This window comes from Musa acuminata, chromosome BXJ1-2 (genome assembly GCF_036884655.1).
Source record: "Musa acuminata AAA Group cultivar baxijiao chromosome BXJ1-2, Cavendish_Baxijiao_AAA, whole genome shotgun sequence".
Classification (NCBI taxonomy): domain Eukaryota; kingdom Viridiplantae; phylum Streptophyta; class Magnoliopsida; order Zingiberales; family Musaceae; genus Musa; species Musa acuminata.
The window spans coordinates 12,055,259-12,066,297 of NC_088328.1; the positions used below are offsets into that span (position 1 = coordinate 12,055,259).

An 11,039-nucleotide genomic window follows, 5' to 3' on the forward strand; every position below is an offset into this window, starting at 1 on the left:
ATTCTTAAATTTTTGTTTCATTAACTTTTTAAATTTTTTAGTGAGTTCGAGTTCACCATCACTTGAGCTTATGCTCGAGTGGTCTTCAAAAGTTCTATGTCTCAAATCCTTCCTGTCCTTTGGAAGGTTGTTCTCGAGTTTCCTTTTTATCACATTGTTCATTTCGTAGGTCATTAGAGACCCAATAAGTTCTTCGAGATGGAATGTTTTAAGATCCTTGGCCTCTTGAATGGCCATAACTTTTGGATCCCAACTTTTTGGAAGGGATCTTAAGATTTTAGTGACTAGTTCAAAATTAGAAAAACTTTTACCAAGAGCTTTGAGTCCATTGATGACATCCGTGAAACGGGTGTACATGTCTCCGATGGACTCACTTGGTTTCATTCGGAAAAGTTCGTAAGAATGCACAAGAATATTGATTTTGGACTCTTTCACTCGGCTAGTGCCTTCATGAGTGACCTCTAGAGTTCTCCAAATATCAAAAGCCGAATCACACATCGAAATACAATATCAATTTAAATATTTGTCAAAATCAATATCCGATCCATTAATGACAGAGTAAGTGACCGATTAACCACCCCCGATGAACTAACCTCATCGGTTCATGTTTAAGCTTAAGTTAATACTTCTTTTATAGAAACTGCTAATCTGCCTCAATTGCTGTTCATTCATCTGCTTACTTGAGTTAGATCAATCCTGCTGAGATAGTCCTTGACAAGAGATCCATACCAGAGATGCTTCCCAATTTTTAGCCCACTAGTTGCAAGAGTCAAACCTGGATCTGAGAAGAGGGCAACCGGTTGACCATCCAAGTCAACTTTCAGGATTCCAGAGTCCCTCTGAGAATGTGGAATCTTTACAAACTTTTCAATGGTGACCATCAATTTCCTCAGGAAGGGGTACTTTAACACTACGTCCCATTCCGGTGTCTTCCCCTGAAAAAGAAGAAGAGAACAGTCTCTGATGCATGAGCAAGATTTAAGGTTGTATGATGAGCAGAAGAAGATGATGGAAAGAAACAAGTCAGGTCAGGTACCGCCGCTAATGCGATCCAGTAATGGCCCTCGCCGTCGTATCGAACGTTGTCGGGAAACCCCGGTAGATTCTGGATGAACTCATCGACCGTCCCCCTTTTCTCTCCCCGAATGTGATATCTTCTGCATCTCCTCCTGCACGTATCGATTTTGGTGTCCATAACGCAGATTTTGCATTTAATACATGGACTCTCATTTGTGTCTTTCTTCATGAACTACGCTACTCTATTTGCACTAACACTCGAATGATAGATACTGCTGTATTGTTCTCATCATTTCATATATTTCTCGTCGTATAGCCTCTCATAAAAAAAAAAAAAAAAAAAAAGCACATTTTGATATGGCAAATTTACCTTCAAATTAATATCTTCAATCTTGATAAGAATATTATTAGGGAATATACCATATATCTGATAAGGTATCTTCTTCATATTATTTCTCTAAGAAATTTTCACTCACTTTTTATATATTTGGACTTTCTTATAGTTTTACTTCTTCAAATTTATTTCTATATAGTGTAGAAGGCTTATTTTCCTATCTTAGATCTAGAGATCCAAAAAATAGTGTTTTCATCTATTATTGCTTAAGAGATGCATGAAATCAAAATATATATCAATTATCACATCTTTAAAATTATATAAGAATTTTTTTTTTTAAACCTTATAGTCCTAAAGAGAAAAGCCCAGTATTACTCTCGCCCAAGCATGCCAAATTTCGAAGTCCTAATGAGATTCGATGCATTAGTATTGATATGATTACACCCTTATTATAATTTTTTTTTATCTCTAGTAGTTATTTTCATCAAATCTTATTACTAATGAGATGCAAAAAAATTATTAAAAATGTCTTCATCCATACTTTCAATCTTCTCTTTTAAAGGTGATCATGCTTTTAATCTGCATATAAAGTCTATCAAATTATCGATGTCACGATGATCTCTTGTATTGATCGTTTTTCCATCAACCTAATGTTGATCATCTTATATCGTCCTTAAGAGACTTATTTGATCAATCTCTTACATCTTCTCCTTTTCCTAATCTCATCTTCAATGCATTCCAAGGCGACCACGTCAGACATATCCTCACTGCCACTTAAGAATTCATCATGCATGTATACCTTCTGATAAGTAGATAAGATTTCCATCACATTATCAGAGCCTTCTTCCTTGCGGATGTAGACAGCTCTGCCGAAGCCTTCTACTATTCCTCTTTTCTGTTCAGTTGGAAAGGGCAGTGCTGCTACTTACCTCTCCTCCGACGTCGTTGCTTCCTGTTTCGGAGTCGGAGACTGCTCGGCCACCTCTTGCCCTCACAAGAACCTCCCGCCATAGCCATCACTGCCTTCCTGCGGTAGCAGGAACGATTGTAGTTTTTACAGCTTCCATCTGTAGCCGCTTCCCTCTGCCGCAGCAATTTTTCTTCCGCAACAATCTTTACTGCCACAGCAAGCTTCAGCAACTGTAACAGCTGCAGATTTTTCCACCTAATCGCTGCAGATTTTTTCCATCTAATCGCTGCAGATTTTTTTTTTTTCACCTAATTGCTGTAGATTCCTCGCCCATCGCTGCAGCTTCCTCTGCAGTGCATCGCTGCAGCCTCCTCTGCAGTTCATCACGCTGTAGCCTTCTCTGCAGTTCATCATGCTACAGCCTCCTCTATAGTCCATCGCGCTGCAGCCTCCTCTACAGTTCATCGCTGCAGCCTCCTCTGCAGTTCATCGCTACAGCCTCATCACTGTAGCCTCATTGCTGTAGTTCACCACTGCAGCCTCCTCTGCAGTGCATCGATCTGCTTTTCTCCTCCTCCCTCCCTCTTATATCTTTACATCTTCTGTAAAGATCACTTAAACTGCCACAAAATATCTGGGATGTCTTCATTTTCCTCTTCCGATATTCCTATCCCTATTTCTGCAAGGACTCTAAGCACTTCTCAAAGTCTTATCACCATCAATGCTGCAGCACTCATTCCCTTCAAATTATCAAAAGGCGGCAACTACGCATCTTGGCGGGCATAACTTTCTAATCCTCTATTTGGCTATTATCTCCTAGGTTACGTTGATGGCTCACTCCAATATCCACCTGAAATGGTCAACATCCCAGGCGAACCCAGTCCAGTGCCAAATCCAACCCACAAACTATGGTTACGTCAAGATCACCTCATCCTCCAAGCTATTCAAGCTTCCGTTGCTGGATCTGTTGCCCCACTGATATCCTCATGTACGACTTCTACAGAAGCATGGTGCAAGTTACAAACAACTTTGGCAAATCACTCACGTACTCGCATGCTCAGACTTCTCTCCAATCTGATAAAAACGAAACAAGAGGGAAGTACTATTGCTGATTATCTACAAAATATCAAAGTTATCATCAATGATTTGGCTTTTATAGGTCATTCTCTTAGTGATGAAGAAGTCTTAATCCATACCCTCAATGGCCTCGGAGGCGAGTACAAAGAACTGACAGCAGCACTTCGGGCACACGACTCACCAATATCATTCGAAGAACTTTATAATAAGTTGATCGACTATGAGACGTACTTGAAGCATGATGATAGGTTGCTTGGACCACCTATTATAGCTCAGGTCAATCAAAAATCCAAGAGGAAGAGCAACCAGTACAATAAGAACGTCAACAACGGTCTGGCTAAGCTGCCTCCTAGCCCTATGGGGCCTAGACCAAACCCCCCTTATCTATATCAAGGTGATAACTTTCATAATCCTCAGCCATCATGTCCTGACTTCACAAGCCACCAACGAGTCGTTTGCCAACTATGTGATAAAGTCGAACACTCCACGAAAGTCTGTCGGTCTCACCCCAGACTCCTTGCTCCGTCACAGTGGCCTCAGGCAAATTTAATGGCTACTCCAACTCCTACCCAACCTAATTAGATTGTGGACTCGGGCGCCTCTCATCACATCTCCTCTGATCTTCAAAACTTGTCCATCCACAACAACTATGACAGAAACGAAGATATCATCATCGATGACGGCAAAAGAATTCCTATTACTCATTCTGGTTCCTCAACGCTTAGTTCACTTATCACAACTTTTACACACGATGATGTTCTGTGTGCACCTAACATTAAAAGAAATCTCATTTCCGTTTCTCAATTCTGTAAACAAAATAATACCTCCATTGAATTCTTTCCTAACTTTTTTCTTGTCAAGGATTTGAGCACGGGAGCATCTTTAGTCTAGGGCCAAAACAAAGACAATATTTATGAGTGGTCATCCGCTTCGCAAATTACCCTTCCTACTGCTCACTCTTCAGTCGCAGCTCCGGTTGATGTATGACATCGTCGTCTTGGCCATCCCTCTCTTTTTATCTAGCAAAAATTACTTTCTCGTTATTCTTTTCCTACCTTGAAAATCAATAGCACTGTCAATCATTGTGATACTTGTCTTTGCAATAAAAGTCATAAACTGCCTTTTGGGATAACCTCCATTTCTTGCTCTAAACCATTTGAAATCATTTATACCGATGTGTGGGGCCCTACCCCAATTCCTTTTTTTGACAAGTTACACTTTTGTCATTTTTGTAGACTATTTTACTAAGTACATATGATTATATCCTCTCCACCATAAGTCTGATGTTTCCAAAGTATTTACCAACTTTCGAAAGTTGGTCGAGAATTTTTTTCAATCTTCCATTAAAACAGTTTACTCTAATGGCAGAGGCGAATATCAAGCCCTCACATCCTGTCTCTCTGCTTGCGGTATACAACATCTCAAGTCACCCCCACATACTCCCCAATTGGTTGGCTCTGCCGAACGCAAACATCGACATATCGTTGAAACTGGTCTCTCCCTTCTACATCAAGCATCCATGCCACCACCTTTTTGGTCAGTAGCTTTTCAAACTGCAGTTTATCTCATTAGTCGTATGCTCACTCCAATCTTACAATACCAATCACCATTTGAAAAATTATTCCACAAGCTTCCAAACCTTCATAAACTCAAAGTTTTTGGCTATTTATGTTATCCATGGCTCCATCCTTCTGCCTCATATAAGCTACAACCACGATCTAAGCCTTGCATTTTTATAAGCTACTCTCTTGAACATAATGCTTTTCGATGCTATGAACCCCAAACTAAAAAAGTCTTTATATCACGTCATGTTATTTTTGATGAGTCTGTCTTTCCTTTTCAAAACAATCCTACTATGTAGGCTACTCCGATAAACATACATCACTAAAATATCCCTCCGATCTCATCACACGAACCTCCCATGACACTGCCTAGTCCTTACCCTCAAGATCTGCATACTACTATTACTCCAGTTCAACAGCTTCTCACTCCTTCTATTTCCCCACTCCCTTCCTCACAAGTTTCCCCTATTAATGAAGTAATACCCTCAGCAACATTGCCACTGGCTTTACCTTCTCCTAGACCTAGTGACATTGTCATGCCGACGGTTGGCCCGGTCCATGACAATGACTCGTCCTCGGCTATACCACCAACACAATCTATCACTTCCATCCTCCTAGACATCCAATGGCAACATGCTCCAAAAGTGGTATTTTCAAATCACGTCAAGTCCTTGACTTACATGCTATAACAAATTCCTCCACTGAGGCCAGTGAACACACTACAATCACTCAAGCTCAAAAATCTTCTCACTGGCGTAAAGCCATGTGTAACGAATATGATGCTCTCCTTCATAACTCTATATGGACCTTAGTACCCTTTCATCACACACAAAATATCATCGGGTGTAAATGAGTCTTTCAAATTAAGCGGAACCCAGACGGATCCGTTGCTAGATATAAAGCACGTCTAGTTGCCAAAGGGTTTCATCAATGACCTGGTGTTGACTTCACAAAGACATTTAGTCCCGTTGTTAAACCCACAACAATCTATCTTATCTTTAGTTTGGCCATCTCAAAGGGTTGGCACATACGACAATTGGATGTTAACAATGCCTTTTTACAGGGGTCACTTACTGAAGATGTCTTTATGCAGCAACTCTTGGTTTCGTTCATCCTCAGTATTCGAGGCATGTCTGCAAACTTCAAAAAGCTATTTATGGACTTCGTCAAGCTCCAAGGGCTTGGTATACCGAGCTTGGCTCGTTTTTTACCTCAATTGGCTTCATCAATTCTAAGTCTGATACCTCGTTATTCATTTGCCAGCACAATGGAAGCGCAATATATCTTTTAGTATATGTGGATGATATTATTGTCATAGGAAATGATCCTTTGAAGACTCAGGCATTTCTAAAGCACTTGGCCGATCGATTCTCCCTCAAAGATCTAGGAACTTTAAGTTACTTTCTGGGAGTGGAAGCAACATTTACATCTTCAGGTCTCTTCCTATCACAAAAAAAGTATATTCAAGATTTATTATCAATGACAAATATGCAGAATGCAAAAGAGGTTATAACTCCTCTCTCTACTAGTGAATCACTTAAATTATATGATGGAAGCCCTGCTACAGATTTGACTCAATATCAACAAGTCCTTGGCTCCTTACAGTACTTGGTTCTCACCCGTCCAGATATCTCATTTGCCGTCAATAAATTATCGCAATTCATGCATCGACCATCTACTACGCATTGGTCTGTGGTCAAACGAATTTTGCGGTATCTTAAAGGGACTCTTAATCATGGCATTTTTCTTCACAAAAATGCTTCACTCTATCTCCATGCCTTTTCTGATGTTGATTGGGTAGAGAACTTTGATGATAGAACATCTACGTCAGGGTACATTGTCTTCCTTGGAGCTACTCCAATCAATTGGAGTTCTAAAAAACAAAAGACGGTTGCACAATCTACAACTGAAGCTGAATACCGTGCCATCGCCACCACCGCTGTTAAACTCAATTGGGTCACTAATCTGCTTAAGGAACTCAATGTCAACTCCACAGTTATTCCTACAATATATTGTGATAATATTGGAGCTACCTACTTATGTGTCAATCCAGTGTTCAATTCCCGCATGAAATACATTGCCATTGACTTCCACTTTGTGCGAGAGCAAGTTATCAGACATCAACTTCGTGTTTCTCACGTACATACGGCTGATCAACTAGTAGACTCACTCACAAAGCCTCTCGCCCATAAACTATTTTCATCTCATCGATCCAAGATCAGTATCCTTGATGGAAGCTCAATCTTACGGGGGCATGATAAGTATAAGATTTCCTTATGACAGTTGAGGAAATCTCTAAGCAATTGAGTGCTCAGAGAATTCCTCAATTGAAATCTTATCTACTTATCACCTTCAATCTTTTTTTTTTTTTTTTTTTGAAGATAATCAAACTTTTAATCTATAAATCTTTTTCCATTAAATTAATTATCAGTGTGTTGTTACGGTCTCTTCGATCAATAATCTTTCTTTTGTCGTAATCTGGCATTAATTGTCTTCTTGATCTTGTTATATCATTTTTTGATAGTTGTTAATCAAATCTGCTCCTCATCGATGTCATCTTCTTGATATTTTCTAAGTTCTCTCTTTAATTTTACCTCCTCTCTAATTGTTTCTCTTTAGTAGTAGTTCTCTCTCTAAAAGCTTCTCTACTTTTTCTCTTTAGTTCTCTGTAGCAATTCATCCCGTTTACTCCCCACGGGCTATTACACCTCGTCATTGTCACAAACACTCCAACTCGCAGTTTATGATGTAATTCTTCATAAATAATATAAGGTCGGTTTCTAGCCAGCCATCCATCCATCCATCCATCCAATCTGACCTCATGAAGGTGTAGTGCAATCTACAGAATATTTCTTTTTCGTTTTGTTCTCTTTTCCTTACATCATCATCATATGAACTATATTATAAGTATGACGAATAAATAAGCTGAGCAAAAATGATCAGTTAACTTGGTGAATGAAGACTTACAGCGTGGTCTCACAGAAGATTAGGGAGCGTTGATCGGGCGAAAGTGAGACGCCATTGGCGAAGTAGAGATCACGGAGGAGCACCGAGGTTTGGTTAGTGGAAGAATCGAATCTCATCAGCCTTCCATGGGGTCGGCCCTCGAGAATGTCTAGTATGTGCGTATCGAGGTTGAACTTGTACGATGCATCTGTGAAGTAGATCAAGCCATCCGACGCAACATCAACACCATCGGTCAACCGAAACCTTAGTCCATCTGCTTCATCAGTTAGCATGGCCACACTCTGATCTGGCTTTACTATCATCAACCCCTGCCAAGAACAATACTATCATCATTTCATCTTGTTGATTTTTTTATTCCTTCGATTGCATCCAAAGGAAAGGCTTAATTTGGACTGACCATAAAAACACAAAGAATCCTCCTACGTATTTTATATTATTAACCGTCAACAGAAAAAAGTACTCCAAATCTTTGCTGTGCTTAATTGATGGGAATTCAATTCACGACCTAAACTGGCATGTTGAAGAAGAAGACAATGAAAGGACTTCTTTCTCACATTATTGGATTCCGCGACGACGAGGTCGCCGCCAGGTCCCAAGGCCACTCCGAGAGGCCGGCCACCGACATAAGCCCAGTCTTCCACCTCCATCTTCTCATCCTTCAGACTCACCCTCCTGATCCAGCCATCGCTGCACCCAGTATAGAGGAAGCCGCGAGCCTTGTCGTAGGCCAAGTCCTCCGGGCCCGGGAGGCGCCCCTCGCCTACGCGCTTGCTGGAAGCGAGGATGCGGTCGTGGCGCTCCGCCACGGCCAGGGAGGCGCTGAAGGAGTAGTCTGCCGGCAGCGGCGCCGGGTCGAAGCCGTTGGGATCGTTAACGACGATGGAGATCACAATGGGCACTAGTATGAGGAGGAGAGCTCCAATAATAGGCCAGGAAGGCCTCCGGCGAGTTCGGTTGGGAGCGGGAGCAGCTGGAGAAGGATTTGAATCTGCCATCGAAGCTATGCTTTCTGCAACTCTGGCCTCCTGCTGAGCTCTGCGGGTATGGAATAGACTTATTAGACGGAGGAGATGAGATCGAGCAAATTGGATATGAAATGCGTTGGAAGAGAGAGAGACAGGCGTGGAACGGAGCGGTGGCGTGGGACGGACGACGAGTGCAAGGTGGTTGCGTGGAAATCAACGGGAGGTTGATAACGCAACATGGGATGTAACCATACATGTAACTTTCTTGTCTTTTTGCATCTAAAAATACGTGGTGCTAATGGATGAGATAGCAGGACAAAGTACTCTTTAAAATAATATTCTATTCAGAGTCTTTTGGTATATTGATACAGTACGTATCGATTGGATAAAGGACGTATCATTCGAGACAGAGTTTGTACCGATATCAAAATATAATTATTACCGACTTGTATTCATCCGTATTATTTGGTAATTATCAGATTTTAATTGTTATTGGCTCATATCTAACCAGTTCAAATGATCAGATCTATTTAAAAAGATTTCTAAACCCTTTTATCACCTCTTCTCTCAATCTCTTTTTGGCTCGTTTGTTTTCTAATTCTCATATTTACGGTCTCTTAAAACTTCACAAGATATTGATTTATGATTTGGATCAGGTTTGAAAGATTAATTGGGAAGAATTAAAACCTAAGTTAGAGAAAGAACTCTCTAATCAAATATATGTATATTTTTTTATCAATTTTTGATGATTTATTATATTATTAAGTCTATTCTATATTCTAAATGTCTAATATATTATTTAAAATTTTTATGATGATAGAATAGTATTAATTTGGAAGCAATTAATACCTTTAATGTTGTTTAATACTTATTGTTTTGAAACTAGGTATTTAATGGATCAAATTTTATATTATTAATTTTAATAAGTGTGTTTGACGGTGGTGAAAGAGGGCTAACTAGATACTTTTAATAATGATTAGTATATTTAATGTTAATTTAAGAAAAAATTAAAGATCAATTAAATATCTTTAATGCCTAATAGAGGGTTTGACAGGTTTATAGTGGTAAAAAAATATTTAGGATGTGATTAGTATATTTAATGATGATTCGATTATAGTATGGCTTATATTAGATCAAATTTATATATTTAATATCCCCAAGATGTTTAACATATTTATAATGGTAAAATAAGTTTAACTAGGATTTAATTAAATTTTACAATACTATAGTTAGTATATTTAATGATAAATTGATCGTTATTTGACCCTTTATTTTGTCAAATTTATGTTTTAATAATTATTAGAATAATTGACATGTTTATTATGGTAAAAGAGGGCTAATTAGAGATTAATTAGTGTTTTTAATATTATGATTAATATATTTAATTATAAATTTATCATAATTTGACCTATGTTAAGTTAAACCTTTATATTTAATATTGACTAGATTGATTAACATATTTATAGTGCTAAAATAAGATTGATCACGTATGATTGATACTGTTATTTTAAATTAGGGCTAATTATAACTTATTTTTTTTATTCAATCTTAGTAGGAATATGACACATGATGACACTTGGGATCATACTCGAAGATATATGGTGATTGTTATCATTGTTGAATCTCAGATTTTGATAATGAAACCAACTAATATGTGTTTATGTTTTAATCTGCGTTTTGAGTGACGCAAGATGCTTCGATTAGGATGAGACAATTAAAGCAAGAAGAATCATGTTGTGCCGGGGGAAAAATTGTCAGAAGATTGGACATCGGGCTAGAGGAACGGTCGACGTATCGACAGAAGGCTTCGAGCCATGGATTCGGGCATCGGGCAAAGAAGAGCGGATATTACGCCAAGGATATCAGAGTTGCGGAGTCAACTGACCGATTGGACAATAGGCTGCAAGATGGGACGATGCGTCGAAGAATCGGACGAAGCGTCGAGGGACCAATGACATGTCGAACAACTTGATTATTGCTTAGTATTAATTGTCTAGATCGAAGTGTGTTTTACATGTGCAGGATTAACTATGATAGCAAGGCATGAAGCAAAATGAAGTCCCGGAGTCAAGATCGTGATCAAGTTAGGAGTTCGAGAGTTCGTCGGAAGTCCGGATGTTCGTCAGAAGTTCTGTCAGAACCAGCCGAGAACTCTCAGAGCTTGCCAGAGAAGCTCATTGGAACTCACCAAGAAGATCGTCGTGAAG

General features: G+C 39.3%; 1 protein-coding gene across 1 annotated transcript; it reads right to left on the bottom strand.

The window, feature by feature from the left end:
• Nucleotides 1-493: 493 nt before the first annotated feature.
• Nucleotides 494-8,988, bottom strand: LOC135595499 (protein STRICTOSIDINE SYNTHASE-LIKE 4-like). Its single transcript, XM_065086496.1, has 4 exons — nucleotides 8,422-8,988; nucleotides 7,868-8,175; nucleotides 1,037-1,169; nucleotides 494-935 (listed from the first exon to the last, which is right to left on the bottom strand). Exons 1-4 carry the CDS (start codon nucleotides 8,860-8,862, stop codon nucleotides 669-671), a joined length of 1,149 nt encoding a protein of 382 aa, XP_064942568.1. The 5' UTR covers nucleotides 8,863-8,988; the 3' UTR covers nucleotides 494-668.
• Nucleotides 8,989-11,039: the final 2,051 nt, after the last annotated feature.

Excerpts from the sequence above, each read along its gene's own strand:
- LOC135595499 (XM_065086496.1), bottom strand. The coding sequence starts at position 8,862 with ATGGCAGATTCAAATCCTTCTCCAGCTGCTCCCGCTCCCAACCGAACT. Across the intron at positions 8,176-8,421 it reads TCGTCGCGGAATCCAATAAT|GGGTTGATGATAGTAAAGCC; the intron begins GTGAGAAAGAAG and ends TGTTCTTGGCAG. Across the intron at positions 1,170-7,867 it reads ATCTTCTGTGAGACCACGCT|GAGGAGATGCAGAAGATATC; the intron begins GTAAGTCTTCAT and ends CGATACGTGCAG.